Below are 16,040 nucleotides of genomic sequence, written 5' to 3'. Positions count from 1 at the left end.
AGAAATGACTCTAGCACCCTACGTAACTAACTGTATGATTACAATGTTATTAAATTCTGCTAAATAAAAAGGATCTCACAATGTAAGAAGAATTATTGTTCTGCGCTTTAGGGAAGTCAAGGAATTATTTTTTGCTCAGCCTCCAGGTGGTGCAATCCTTTTTGAAGTCTTCTTTCGGCTCTGCTTCTAGTCGACCATGAAAGTCTGTGTTTAAAACTTTTATACATCGGCAACCTTTGTGGGCAGAGTGAAACGGTGGAGTGTTCTCAAGATTCCTGATCATATCCGTTACTTCTCCTTGGACATTCCCAAAAACTGCGTTGTATCAGCCACACTTATCGTGGAATATGTAGCCAAGAGTAGCTCAAAAGCCCTTTTTGTGTAACTATCAGATAATGCAGTAATAATATGCTGCACTTCTGGACTCCAATTGAAGCTTTGAAGAGCTCTATGGATGCCTGCATAATCATGTGTCCACATGCACTGACCTATCTTCCACACAGCAACAACTTCAGGCTGACTCTCCTTCACAGATGAAGGTATCCGCTTCCAGAGAAACCTTGCACTATTTATATCCTGTATGTAGATGTCTTCCAGCACTAGATTTTGCCCATAACACACCACTCACAACCTTCATAAAAAGGGCTCAACGCACATATGGAATATGATACACGGTCAGAAAAACTTCAATGCGCCATTCAATCAATGCATCAAATACAAGAGCCTTCAACGGACCATGCGACGTATACACTTTGCAGATATTTCAACTAGATTTCAACGCACCAAGCGCAGCATACCATATGGCCTCCAATTCAGTGGATAGGAGTAATGAAACTCGGTCTTAACATAAGATACACACAGTTCAAACGTACCACACACCATTTAAATGTATGCACAGTTCACACGCACCATTCATCAACATATATACAACCATCCGTACACACAACAGACTCAGGGTCACGGTATTCACGACGAGGGATTGTTCAACGTAGCCCTAGAAGTTATACAGTCTCTGTTGCAATAGTCAGTCAAACTTCAACGCAAGGTATGCACCAAATTTATACCTCAACACTTCAATGCCAGCATACACAACCTTCACAAATAATTCAATGCACATCATACTATTTCCAGCAACGACCAACGCAGAGAGCAAAGAATGCTTTGTCCAAACGCAGAGAAAATAGGGAGAGAGGATATAATTAATGAAACGATGAGAGGGAATAGGAGTTACATAGGTAACATGATGCCAAATTGAAACAGGCAAACCTCCCTCTGATACCAAATGTTCAAGAGTAACGTCTCTGTTTCTTATAAAGGTTGTTTCTAATAGTTTTTTTTATTTACTGAGGATAGGTAGCACTGACAAGTTCTGGGCACCCAGGATTTTATGTGTTGTCCTTACTGAATTGCAGGCACAACAAGTAATGAAGACCAGACCAGCGCTATTCAAGCAGCTTAGATCAGCTTCACAGGGAATGGTTGCATGCCATTTTTTTCTTTTCTACCTAAGGCATAAACGGTGAGGAAGAAGACTACACGGGCCCACATCATGGCTATGATACCATGTTAGACACTTACATGGCAGACACAGAATATGAATGATAAACATTAGATTACCTTTACTATTCACAAGATGTTCATTTATAATACATTGTACATCACTGTTGGATTCATCTTCCAACATCTCTTGGACTCCAGTCGCTGTTCACATTCCACACCAACCCATAGAGGATTATGTGTCCAACAACAACAAGCTGCAACTTCGCACGTGTGGGTGAATTAGGGTTCTTTAGGCTTCCTCCTTCCTTCGCTTGGGCCACTTCCTCTTTAAGGGCTTGTAAGTGACCAAATAGACTTCTTCTCTTCCAATTTCGGCTCTTCTTTGATGACTTGAAGACATTGACCTTGTAGCTACAGAAACCCTAGCCTTCTTCACACGTGTGAGAGAGAGTGTAAAATTCAGAAATTTTGTCTTCCTTCTTCCTTCTAGACCTTTGCTTGCATTTTTCCTTCTTGTTCTTGCTTGCTTAATGAGTGAGTGATTAATTCTCCAAATGAGATCGAATGGTCTCTTATATATAGGCCTTCCAAGAGTACGAATTTCCCTAATTAGGTCGACTTCTCCACTGCCAGGCCGACTTGCTCTTGGTGGGGTAATTTCACACTTTCGACTTAAAAATAATTCTTTTGACATGTTACAAAATTCCCAATGGGGTATTTTACATATGACAATGACTCTTTGACTTTTTGACTCTATGACAAACCCTAGAAGCACACAATGGGTGCTTGACCTAAAATAAATTAACCTTGAGCATGAAACCCATGCTATAAAAAATAATAATAATAATTTTCTTTTCTTTTTACAATAAACAAAAATCAAGAGTACATTACATATTATGAAGACCAAACCTAGTTACATATTTCAACATCTATGGCATGCAAGATTTGGACATTTTAATTATGACAATCTTCATTTGTTGAAAAGAAATGGTGTTTCTGATTTGCCAACTATTCCAAAGAAACTGAAGCAATGTGATGCTTGTATCCTAGGAAAACATAGCAATCAGCCATTCATGATTATATTCCAAAGCACATAAAAATTTCATTGATTCATTCTAATTTGTGTGGCCCTATGCTTTTTCCTTCTACAAATGGAAATAAATATATGATGACTTTATTGATGATTACAGCAAGATGTGTTGCGTATACTTGTTGATAAATTAATCAAAAGCTTTTGAAACTTTCAAAAAATTTCATGCATGGATTGAAAATGAGGCACAATCACATAATGGCTCTCTTCGTACTGGTTATGGAAAAGAATATACTTCTAATGAATTTGAAAACTATCTTTGCCAACAAGGGATTAAACATCAAACTATTGTTCCTTCTAATCCCCAACAAAATGTTGTAGCTGAAAGAATGAATATGACTATTTTAAATATGGTTCGCTCAATGATGTTCTTCAAAAATGTAAAGTTTATGTTTTAGGTTGATGCAGTTCTATGTGCAGTACATATAAAAAACAGATGTCCATCTCATGTTCTCAAAAACAAGACTCTTTATGAAATGTGGTATGTCGCCATTCCTTTGGTGAGGCATATCAGGATTTTTGGTTCCACCTACTATGCCTTGATTCCTAAGGAACAAGGAAACAAGCTAGATGCAAGAAGTCGAGAGTGCATCTTCTTGGGGTATTTAGTTACCACCAAAGCATATCTAATAAGAAGTTTATGTTGTTAGAGATGTGATTTTTCTTTAATATTTCAAGACTGACAATATTGTCTAACAGCAGCTTGATCATTTGGATAGATTCAGTCATGCAAAAATTTATCATGAATTTGATAATGAAATTCCACATCTTTAAGGGGGATCCCTATCTTGGATAAATCCATGGAATCTCCTTTTGAAGCACTGTCTCCCCCTCATGAAGTTCTCGCCACTACTTGAAACCAGGAAGTCGCTGCAAGTGATGTGATTAATAGGATTGGAAGGCTAAATTTTGATGCAGCCCTATCTCAATCAGCAAAGAAACCTAGACCATCACATAAAGGTCCCCCAAAATGGCTGACCAAAACACCTAGTGGCTCACATAGACCATCGCATAAAGGATCGATGGGCAAGTCCATTGTGAGGCAATCATGTAGTGAAAACACTAGAGGATATCATGAATCTGATCTCCCAATGAATCAACAAGGATACTCATATCAGACATGAACTGGAACAACAAACTGCTTAAAAGATGGCTCTGGTACTAGTTGCCAATATGTGATCACAAACTCTCCATACCATGAGGGGGCAACACTCCTTTCATAGACTTCATGTTGGCATCCTACCAATCTTCCTACCAATCTCTGTGTGGACCATCACATATCAGTTGGTATACACACATAAATCACTCAATCATGGCTCCAAGACAACGCAGCAGCTTCATTCCGCTTCTTAGTGGCCAACCCTGCCTTTAACCTTCACGGACTCTAACCATCCCTTTAACCTTCACTGTCACTATATTGTGATTCAAAAATTACAGAAATTGCTGCTTCAATTTCCTTCACCAAGTGGCTAGCAATAACAATAATCGATGGTCACTTCTGTCCTATGACACAAATCTCCACAAAAATCTCCTTTTGGTTGCAAATCACCACATTCACAAACCTTTTTTCTTAATTAAAAAATACAATACTTTCTATTTTGCTTTCCTTAGTTCCTCTATCAAAAGTGTCTTTGAGCAATCCCTCGATGCCTTCTCTACTCATAGCGATGTCTCAACACCTTCACCCACTTCCTTAGTTTCTCTTCACCATGGCTCTAATACCATGTGAGATTTTACACGCACATGCACAAACAGGAATTCACATGAATGAGAAAGAGTGGGTTGATTCATTCATCAGATAATGGAATGCCCCATTGCATAGTAGGAGAGAGGAGTATGTTACGTAACTCCCAAATATCTAACTATTAATAACTACATTAATTACTACAATAAACTCCCATGATAACGTCACTTTATTAGTAAGTATTTAGTATTCATTGAGGTCCCAAGGTCTTAACATGACCGTTATCTCCCACTGATACTTGGAGCAATGGTAGCATCATTGGAAGCCATGTAGTACATGCAATTTTGAAGATAAAAGATATTCTAAACAATGAAAACCTTGCACTGAGATAGCATCTAGACATGTTTTATGCCAATGTAGAATGCTTTAAGCAAATAATGAAACGCTGAATAGTGGCAAGCTTTGGATGCTCAAATGATAAGTGAAAACATTGATAAACACAAGGATGTGTGTGTGCACAAAATATGTGTAAACACACAAAAGAAAAACATTGTGGGGCCCTCAAGTTAGAAGGAAGTTCTACAAAACTTTCAAAGAGAAGGCATTGCAGATTAGACAGTTCTAGTCGTTCAACCTGAGTTTCTAGGACAGATTTGAATCTTTTCTTCTTCTTGTTATCTGATTTTGTTTCTATATTTTGTTCATCCATGCCCAAGAGGTTATGAGTTTCCATGGTCATAGATGATAGGCATATATCTTTCAAGAGGGAACATCGTCAGACAGTAAATATTTTGAAAGGAATATTCCCTCAAAAAATTTAGCATCAATATTAGCCGAGTACTATTTTGAGTTAATCAGGTAATAGTTTGATATATCTTTTGAGTTAGTTATCGGAGAACCCACAGTAATAACCATATTCTGTCAACGTTTCAAATCCCAACAGGGATCCATCATCAGGACTATTTCTGAATGTTGATAGTAGAAGAGCTAAATGAGAGTTTTAAATAGTTATGAGGTGAGTTGTATTGATTTAAGGAAGAGATGAAGGTCGGTTGCTTAATAATTATTATCCATATTTTAAGGTTTTTTTATTAAATTAAGTTATTATTTTAATTCCTATAATTTTTATTTTATGATGATTTTAATTTAGAAGTTAATTCATTAATTGGAGAATATTAACAGTTATTATTATTAATTATTATTAATAAATATAAATCATTCATAATTATTATTATTATTATTATTATTCTTAATTATTAATTATTATTAATAAATATAAATAATTCTTAATAAATTTCTAATAATCCTCATAATTAATTAATAGTAATAATTTATAATAATAATTAATAGTAATAATTTATAATAATAATTAATAATTAGTAATAAATATTATAAATATTCACTACTAATTTTTATTAATAGTTTTAATAGATATTATAATTTTTAGTTATTTATAAATAATAAATGTTAATAACAAATGTTATAATAACTATTATTATTATAAATACTTATTATAATCAATTTATTAATTATAATGAATATTAATGTGATTTTACTTCCTTTCATATTTTACTTCCTGCCAATGCTTGTATTATGGTTAATAAATGAACACTGTGTCTTCGTTATTGTATGTGAGTTATGTTTAGTTGTGTATGTTATCACTCAAAATCCTAGTCACCATGGAACGATTAAAATAACAACAAAATGAAATCAAAAGATTGCAAAATATAGCTATTTAATTTCCCCTGTGTAAATAATGAAATCATCTTTCTGGAGCTTGTTCAATGTTAAAGCTTCGTTCCATTTGTTAAACAAAATCACTAGGGCTTTACTAAAATCTATTTTCTCAAAGAAATGAAACAGTACAGTTCAACAAAAGCTACAAATAGCAAGCTTTACCTAGAATTGCGAGCAGCTTCCTGCAAGTGACCTTGCTTTGGAGGACCATTTGGCCATTCACACTGTAAAATGTCACACTGAATGCCTGCAAGATATGCACAAACACTCTCAGATAGAAGACATTTACTGCTTGAATAAGTACCTGAGATTTCCATCTTTTCAATGACTGGAAAAATCATAAAACTAAAAATTTGAAATTGAAAGCTTCTGCCTGTATTTTGAGAAACCGATGATTTAAAATGATTTAGATATTTCAAGGATTCTCTAATTCAAAGTCCTATCAATTATAGTACACAAGGCTTGCATATTTCACCTAGACTTGAAATCCAGGTCTGGACATGGTTAGCCTCAATGCCACTCCCAGCCCGGAGACCATGGTCCACTACCAAACCCACAAGTCCATTAATATGATCACTAATCTTGGCATCTGTACCAAGTTCAGAACACTTCCAAAGCGAAGCAAGAATACACAATGCCATGCTATCTGCCCCGCCTGATACCCCAATTGCTGCATGACAAGATTGAGCATTAGCATTCATCTATCAATACAGAACACTCAAGAAGGAACATTCCAGAAAAGCAAATTGACATACAAACAAAATTGCAAATAAGATAACCATCAAAAATGATTCCCAAAGTTGGCCATGCTTTTCAAAAAAGTAAAACTTCTCCCTCGAAATCAAAGTAAAGCTGACTATTCAATTGACTATGGGATGCAGCTTCTATATATGGCGGGTTTATAGAAGTGTTAGCTGGAGTACCAACTTTTTCATAATTTGTTTCAATGCCTTCTACTATTATACCCTTGTTCCATGCATAACAAAACACTTGAACAGCATAAAAGTACCCCCATTGTGAAGCATGAAACATGAAAAATAACACACAAAAGATTGGCAATTTGATCTCAACAAGGACATGGTTAACAATAAGGAAACTCGTCGTACTTGCCTGAATGGATGCTTAGACTCCAGAAACCAGATTTATCTCAGATAAAGAATATGTTTGAGCTGCACTTTTAAACATTTTTTTCTCTATGCTTTATCTGGCTGAATAATTGATCACAAGAACCAATGTTATAAAATTAATCCCAATGTTATAAAGCTAAAACAAGAGATTAAATGGTGAGAATACTAAGGATGAACTTCTCACTGCCCTGTGACATTCTTAAAAGAATGTGGGAGACTGTAGATGAAGACTCGTTAGGGATTGCTCAAAAGGATTTCTCCCAAGGGAATTTATCAGAATTTTTGAATCAGAGCTTGATCAAACTCATCCCAAACAATGCTGTCAAAGATTCTATTAGTGGGTGGAATCTCAAAACACTGCTCAATGTCTCTTATAAAATTCTAGCCGTGGCACTGGCACTGGCTATCCAGTTTCGGAAATTGTTGCACATATTGTCAGATCGGAGCCACTAGCATTGTTCAAGGAAGGTTCATTTTATATACGGTTATTTTTGTTTAGGAAACTATGAAATGGGCCAAAGAGACTCAACAGAGTTCCATATTCCTCAAAATTAAATTTGATAAAAGCTAATGATAGGATTGATTGGAGCTTCTTCACAATGTTGCATTGCCTTGGTTTTGCTGGTCATTGTGTGCAGATGGTGAATACTCTCATTTTGCATGCTTCAGCTTCTGTTATGGTAAATGGCTCCTTTTCTGATAGAATCATTCTTCACCGAACAATCCTTTACTCTATACCGTTTATGTGTTTTCCTTGTTTCTCATATCCATACCAATTAATGGTCAAACTTGTGTTGCCACAAAGATTACCCTACCTACTAAAAAGTAAAGACCTCCTTAAAACTGTCACTAGTGAACTAAATCCTTGGTATTCTTCCAAGACTTTTGCAGTGCAAAAGAGAGATAAGAAATTGACTAAGAGGGTGGACCTATTCACTTGAAGAGTCTCCCCATCATTCAGTACCCCTGAGTGCCACATTGGTTGCCCGTGCAGCACGAGAAGTTTTCCTTCTCCTTTGCACTTTCTCCTTCTCCACACTACCAAGAGCATGCAAAATGTGGGGAACAAGAGAGAGGTTCATACATCAGCAACTCTCACCTCTACCTGCTCCACTCTGAAAATCATCCCCACTTATACCTCAACATTTCTGCATTGCTGCACAACAAATCCCTCCACACACCTATTCCACACATGTACCTCCACATTCTCGATACCTTGAAACCCTGCAATGGTATATCCCCATGTATGTATCACCATATACCACATCTCTACATCACTTTTGGATGTGGAATGCAGAGACCTATCATTTTGATAATGCATTCCATCCATTTTCCACCTCTGCCTACATGGTATATGATGATTTTTTACTTGTAGTTGTGTCGTCAAATGGGGCTTTGGTTATTAAGAATGTATAGCAGAAGTAAATGACAATAAAGGGCACACTTAACTTATACCACCATTCTATTACTCCTTAAAAGTTGGCATTGGTGTTGTGATATTTTGAGGGATGTAGGGATCCAATTAAATACAAATAATAACATCTACTTTACCGGCGATAGAACACAAAAAGCCTCCTAAATGTTGAATTTTGGTAGATGTGGTAGGTATTCTAAGTCGGCCTTGAAAAGAAAATTAATTGGAGGGAAAAATAAATTTAGTTTTAAATTTAAATTTTCATGTAGGTTCCAACAGTACAAGTCATCCCAGCCAAAAGACACACCTCTTGGGCAAACTTAATCCACTTGGCGCATAAATTCAGATCTCATCAATTCATCTAATCTTCTGTTCACATGTACAAAGGAGAGAGGAGAAGATTAGGGTCTGACCAGCGAAGTTTGATCAGCAGTTTGACTAAGTTACTGGGCAGCTGTTTGACCGAATTTCTGAGGCAATTGACTGAATCTTCTAAGGCACAGTTTGACCGAATTTCTGAGGAAGGTTGACCACAGGTCTGAGGCAGTTTGACCACATGTATGAGGCAAGTTGACCAAGCTTCAGGGCAGTTGCAGATGGCCGAAATTCAGCTTGTTTAACTGCAGTTGAGTAGAGCTTCTGAGGCAGTTGCAAGAGACTGAAATTTGGCCTGTTTGACCAGACTTTGACCAAGTTGCAGGAGGCCAAAAAGGTATCTGTTTGACCAGATTTGACTTATTGGATTTTGTGGTCAATTTGACCAATTTTGACTGGAAAAATCAGATTGTATTTTTGATGAATAGAATGATTTCTCCTAAGAAAAGATTGATGGGCTTTTCCCTAGTTAGGGTTTTTCCCAGTCTAAAAATTTGTGGCTCTTGTGTTTGGCTGTCTCTTCATGATCATGCTGTCATTATTGCTTTATTGTTGATATTTTCTATATATAATTGTTTAATGAAAAGATAGATTAATTAAGAAATCATTGGAAAGTAATTATCAGACTAGAAAATCATAAAAAAATCAACATGGTTTCAGAGCTATGTTGAAAGAGCAGCTTTGATGAAACTCTAGTGCTGTAAACCTAAGTTAAGGGCATGAAACCTCAGACCAGCAAGAGAGGATAAGTCTGAGCTAGAATAGAAGTTGAGTTGATTAAGGTCAGGCTGAAGATCAAGGGAAGAATATTTTCAACTAAGAAGCATTTTTGTTTGTGTTGTTAGTTTTTGTAACATCGGATGTGTTCTAGCCACGAAATTTGGTTGAGAGGTTAGAATACATGAGATCTCCAAAACCTAGAAATCGTTTCTGGAAATTCCACCTAGAAATGACTTAATTAGATTATTAACCTATTTTTTTAATGTTACCTAAGTCTAAACTTAGGAAAATTGATAAATTAATCAAGTACGTCAAACTCAAGTACAAATTGTACCCCTGAAAGTGCAAGTAGGTTTGAAAGTGCAAACTCAAGCTCAAAATTGTACCTCTACCATAAAGCAAACTCAATGTGTTGATTTCTACCTGAAGATATAGTTAAGTCGAGGGCATTTAAAAGTTTACAGTGAAGAGGGGCCTGCTGTGCTGTTCCCATTTTGTCACAAGTCCGACAAAGCAGTGTACAAAAAATTTCAAGGATCAGAATCATCAGCCAGCCAATTGTTATATCGTTGTAAACCCAAATTCTGCAAATTATGTTGTAAATGATGCTAGTATGATCGTTTAATTTTGTAACAACACCTAGGTAAGCCTTTGATTTTGGCGACGAATTTCATACTAAGAGGTTTTTTAACCTCGCCGAGTTATGTGTGTTTCTAAACATGGATAATCAGCAAAATTTTTCCTCCAACTTAAACCCCAAAGCTAGGGTGGAATTCATTGAGAAGGTCTTAGGTGAGTCCTAATGTTAGATCAAGTCTTTGTAAAAATAGTTTGTGAATAATTTAAGCTATTTGGCTAAATTATTTTATTACAAATCACTTAGTCTATACTAGAACATGTTGTGCCGCAGAATTGGGTAATGTCATGAAGGTCTATAACGAATGTGTATTCCCCCTTTGAGCATTGAATTATTTGTAATATCTGATGTAAAAAATATTTTAATGCATGGTCCTTCATATTTAGCATAGTAACACGGGTACCACTCCCAGGCATTGGAGAGCACATACCCCATGCTCCCACGCTCCTGGGAGCTTGGGAGCTAGTAGGAAACTTTCCAAAATCGTCGAGAGCTTCAAAGGGTACTTTGGAGCTTTTTGGGAGCTTCACTGCAACAGATTTTGACGTTTCGGGTACCTATTTTGAGCAAATTTTCACCTTTCGGGTACCTATTTTGAGCAGAGAAGGTACCATTTGTTTATTTTCTAAGTGATACATGACAAGTCAGGGGCTGGACTGCATGGGCTCTGTAAAGCGACAGAGACATGGAGATGTAGCAAAGGTTTCAACAAAATATAGATAGTTGCCAGTCATTCCTTGGTAGCTTCTGTTGCAAATCTTGAAGTTCAACAATTGCAAATAAGTCTACTTTCTTGAAGTCTATCTTGAAGCTTTAATGATAAGATTCAACAAATTACAGTGATGGTCAGAAAGAGAAAGAGTAGCATGTTAGTCAGTTTCATTTTATAAATTTCCAAACTTGAATTTCGAAGTTGAATATAATGTAGTGTTGCATGAAATCACATAATAATCAAGTAACAATAGCATTTTTTCGGTTTTGGAGTTCTGCATGTTTGTTTGTTGGCAAGAGATTTCATTGGCAAATTGTTGATTGATTAATATTTTGATTTTTTTTTGCACTGTTTCAAAGTTCAATCTTTTACATATTTCATTACAAGAAGGAATTTATTTGGCAAGTTTTGGATGGAAATAAATTAATTATTTTATTTTTATTTTTAATATATATTAAATTTTAATATATTATATTATTGTCGATCCCAACTTGATGTTTCCTATAAATTTGGGCAAAGCTTCTAGCCATGTTGGCTACTTGTTCACCCGTACCCGAAGAACCTGCGTACCGGAAACTCGTGCAACATAGATATTTAGACACCATGGCTAAATTATTTGAGGGTGGAAAAAATATTAATCCCCTCTTGTGTCAATTAATTAATTTTTCTAGCTAAATTAAAATTAAATCCTAAGCCAGAAAATTAATTAATCTAGAGAAATTAAAATTTCTCCAAGTGGAAAATAATCAAAAAAATTCGTGGCTCGGAGAAAAGTCAATTTTTGGAGGTCCCCCACCAAGGCAAAAATGGAGAATTTAAGAAAAAATAAACCCTTGGACCTTGGTGGTTAAGTCAAAGTCAAATTTTTGAGGAAATTATTCCAAAATATTAATTTTTTGATTAATAAAAAATAGGTTTAATTGAAATTTGAAATTTTCCTCAAAATAAATATTTTCGACAACAAAAATTAAAAGATGATCAAGTTATTATCAACAGTCGAGATTACTTTGACAAGGATCAAGCCAACTAATCGTTATTTTCCACTTGGAGGATTTCTCTATATATAGAAGCCATTTTTGCTTCTCATAATATTCTGATTTTGGGGCTATCTCTTGTAAAAATTGGCAACTAGGGCCAAACGCCATGTGGGTCATCTTATTTATGGCAGCTGATATTTTTCTTGGATCCCTCTCATTGAGAGGTGTAGGATTGATCTAAAGATCATCCGATTCCGATAAGTATTCATGGAGTTATGAATTTATTTGTGTTATAAGACAATTCGTCAAGGTTGGCCAGCAACAAAATAAACCCCACATGTGCTCAACGTTTTAGTACAAAAGGAGATGACTTGAGAGTCATTTCTCACACACACTTCTATCTTGATTTCTCTCTCCACTTGTCTTGGGTTTTAGTGGAAGAAAAATCTAGGATTGGAAGAAGAAAAGAGGCAACCCTAGACGCAGATGGAAGGCAGCCCTAGACGTAGACTAAAGGGTGCCCTAATGCAGATCTAAAAGCTACCCTAAACGTTGGTCTAATCCAGCCCTAAACGCTGATCTAATTCAGCCCTATACGCAGTCCTATTTTGCCTTAGTCGCATGTTCTATCAAGCCCTAGCCGCAGGTCTTCATGCCTTAGCCGCAAGGCTTGTCACCATAGATAGAGACTCTTTCTCTATCCTTAAAGAGGGCTCCTCAACGCAGCAAGGAGGCTTCCATACGTTGTTAAAGGAAGCCTCAAATGAGCCCTAGTTGTCTTCTATACCACAGATATGCTGTCATGAGGAGACCTTAATCCGCTCTCATAATATCCACTGCAGTAAGATATATACGCTGGCCTAATGATAGGAACTAACGCTATCCTTAACACTATGGTAGCATTCTAGAAGGATGCATATGCTACCTTCTATATGCTACTTGTATTCTACCCTAAGTCATTGCAATGAAAATCTAGCAGCCATGTCTAAGCACTGTTGTTCATATGCAGTAATGGTCAATGGCATATAGTGCACAATGGGACAGCAATGGTATAATGGTAAACCAATGTGACAACAATGGAACATGGTGCAGCATAAGGTACAGCAAGCATGTTAGGGACAACAAGAATGCTAGGGACAGCAAGCATGCATGGGACAGCAAACAAGCAAGGTACAACATGCAAGCAAGGTACAGCAAGCAAGCAAGGTCCAGCAAGCACATAGGACAGTGTGGCAACATGGTGCAGCAATGGCACATGATGCAATACAGTGATGGGTACAGTCATGATTGATAAAGCATGATGAGATGCAGCATAGTGATGATGGGTGCAGCATGGTGCAGCACGGTGAGGTGCAGCATGATGACGAGGTGCAGCACAATGATAGGTGAAGGAGTCACCTTGGAGAATCAATTGAAGCACCATGTCTTCAACTGAGTTCAACTATCTCATGTATCATCTTTTTAGAGATGATCTATGCTCTTATTTAGATAAGTCAAAGAGTTGACTTCTACTGTAAATGTACTATCTCTCTCTCTCTGCTGAACTATTGAAGAACATATAAGAAGAATTGATCAAGGGTTCCCCACATTGGGGTTTGTCCCTGGCTAGCTCCACATCTTGTGTCCTCTTGTCTTGGCTTGTCTTCTGCAATCTATGTTTATGTTCTATATGCAATTTACTTTAATGCTAATGTGATTGCTAATCTGGAAAAGATATTGAGCTAACTGTGAAAATTGAAATAAATTGCTCTAAGCATAGAACATACCTAAACTCAACATGGTATCAGAGTTGAGGTGAAGACAAAGCCCAAGCAAAAGTGAAAGCGCAATCACCGAAGACAGTTGGGAAAGGACGAAAGGATCTGTGGATTCCTCATCCCTCTTCAAATTCACCGAGGGTGAAATCGAAGCAGAGAATATTATCAGAATGGCGTAGCAGAAGCTTCTGATGGCCTACCTAAAAGATCACCATATTGGGAAGTCTGGATCTAAGGGTGGAAGGAAAGGCAAATGCCTTGGTTGTAATAAGTCCGGCCATTATGCGAAGGAGTGTCTGAATGGTAGGGACACATCACTTGATGATGATAACAATCATTCCAGGGACACCTTCAATGATCAGAGGAATGACTGGTAATGTAGGTCATCAAGGGAACAACGGACTCTTCAAGAAAGCAAGGAACCCCAAGTATGAAGAATCAAATGTTGTTTCTGATAAGATAAAGAAGCGTTATCTTGTATTGCCCCCCAAGTATGAAGAATCAAATATTGTTTCTGATAAGATAAAGAAGCGTTATCTTGTATTGCCCCTCTCCTTTAGATTCTTTGGGAATCTGGCTTATTGATTGTAGTGCTTCAAGGCACTTCACCGGATAGAAGGGTGATCTCTCTAATTTAGTAGAGATGGAAACAATCGTGGGATTATACTTGGAGCCGATGCCACCTATCCCAAAAAGGGTGTAGGGAATGTTACCCTTCAATTGAATGAGGGTAACTCGATTCATTTACAAGAATCTCTTTTGTGTACCTGATCGCAAGAAGAACCTGGTGACCATTTTGGCAATGGAAGTCAAAGGTTTCAGGGTGGCATTCATCGATGGAAAGGTACGTATTTGAAAATAGAATTTTCAAAGATGCTTTTAAGTTCAGGGTTGTATCAAGTTGCAGGAAGTCCATTGGGGACCATGTCAGTTGTCACATCTCATCTATAGCACCTATCCCGAAAAGGGTGTAGGGAATGTTACCCCTCAACTGAATGAGGGTAACTCAATTCATTTACAGGAATCTCTTTTCTGTACCTGATCGCAAGAAGAACCTGATGACCATTTCGGCAATGGAAGTCAAAGGTTTCAGGGTGGCATTCATCGATGGAAAGGTACATATTTGAAAATAGAATTTTCAAAGATGCTTTTAAGTTCAGGGTTGTATCAAGTTGCAGGAAGTCCATTGGGACCATGTCAGTGGTCACATCTCATCTATAGCACCGGAGGTCTACTTATTATGGGGCCCTACCCGATGTGAGTTAGATGATGACAGGGATGCCTGAATCCAAGAAGAGCATGAAGGTACATGTCCAAGATGTACCGAAGGAAAATCTTACAAGGGGACCATTCCCCTCATGTAGCAGGTCCACAGGTTTGGAACAACCCAAGGAGTTTGAGATTCATGATCGGGAATCTCATGTATGCAGGTGGAAGAAAGCCCTCTATGGCTTGAGGCAAAACTATTCGGGCTTAGTATGAGAGGAATGATAGTTGTCTAATGAAGTCGATCCAAACCATTGCTTGAAGGTTGTGGATGATAGACGTCTCATATCGGCACCTTCTGAGGATGACCTCTTTCTGACAGGTGCAGACCCTCTCATTTGCAGAAGTAAGAGGGAGTTGGATTCCGGATGTGGAACGGTAAACTGCAAGCCCGTGACTACCTCGAGGATCTTAACTTTCAGACGTTATATGGTAGTGATGCCAGACCAGATTTGGGAAATGCCTTTGAGTTTCATAAACTCATTCGCATTGATGTTCTTAGTGAACTTTCGCCCAGACATATGTTTTGTAGTTAGCATGATGAGCTCATATATGGTTGAGCCTCACTGAATTGGTGCCAAGAATCTTCTAAGATATCTTCGGGGCACAATCTCTTATGAATTGAGATACACTGTCGGAAATGTGAAGATGCATGATTATTCGAACGCTGACTAGGCAGGCAGTGTGGAGGATCGCAAGAGCACTTCTGGGTGTTGGTTCTCTTTGGATTTTGCTTTAATATCATGGATGAGCAAGAAGCAGAAGTCTGTTGCTATAAGCAACGCCAAGACCAAATACATAGCTACGAATATGATCTCGTATGAAGCTGCCTGGTTGTGGAAGCTCTTCAGTGAGCTGTTTGTACACATGATGGATACCACGATGATATTCTGTGTCAACCAGGGGGGATTCGATTGTTGAGGAATCTCGTATTCTATGATTGCTCCAACAGATAGACATCAGATACTACCTTATTTGGGATATGGTACATCGATGAGCGAGGAGGCTCCGTCGCATTGAGACTGATGTACAGGTAGCAGACAT

The 16,040-nt window shown here is 37.4% G+C and overlaps 1 protein-coding gene across 3 annotated transcripts in view; it reads right to left on the bottom strand.

Moving 5' to 3' along the window:
• The window catches only part of LOC149258698 (uncharacterized), a 416,271-nt gene that overhangs the window by 335,784 nt on the left and 64,447 nt on the right, over nt 1-16,040 (bottom strand). For all 3 annotated transcript variants that reach the window (XM_089415879.1, XM_089415896.1, XM_089415887.1), the window contains exons 2-3: nt 6,487-6,681; nt 6,174-6,258 (exon numbers count right to left, since the gene is read on the bottom strand). In XM_089415879.1, coding sequence (XP_089272005.1) covers nt 6,174-6,258; nt 6,487-6,681 — 280 coding nt within the window. The remainder of the gene's footprint in view (nt 1-6,173; nt 6,259-6,486; nt 6,682-16,040) is intronic.

This window comes from Pinus tabuliformis, chromosome 6 (assembly GCF_031772625.1).
Source record: "Pinus tabuliformis cultivar Carrire ecotype Pingquan chromosome 6, CPIR1, whole genome shotgun sequence".
In the NCBI taxonomy this organism is placed as follows: Eukaryota; Viridiplantae; Streptophyta; class Pinopsida; order Pinales; family Pinaceae; genus Pinus; species Pinus tabuliformis.
This window is presented reverse-complemented; position numbering and strand designations above follow the sequence as displayed.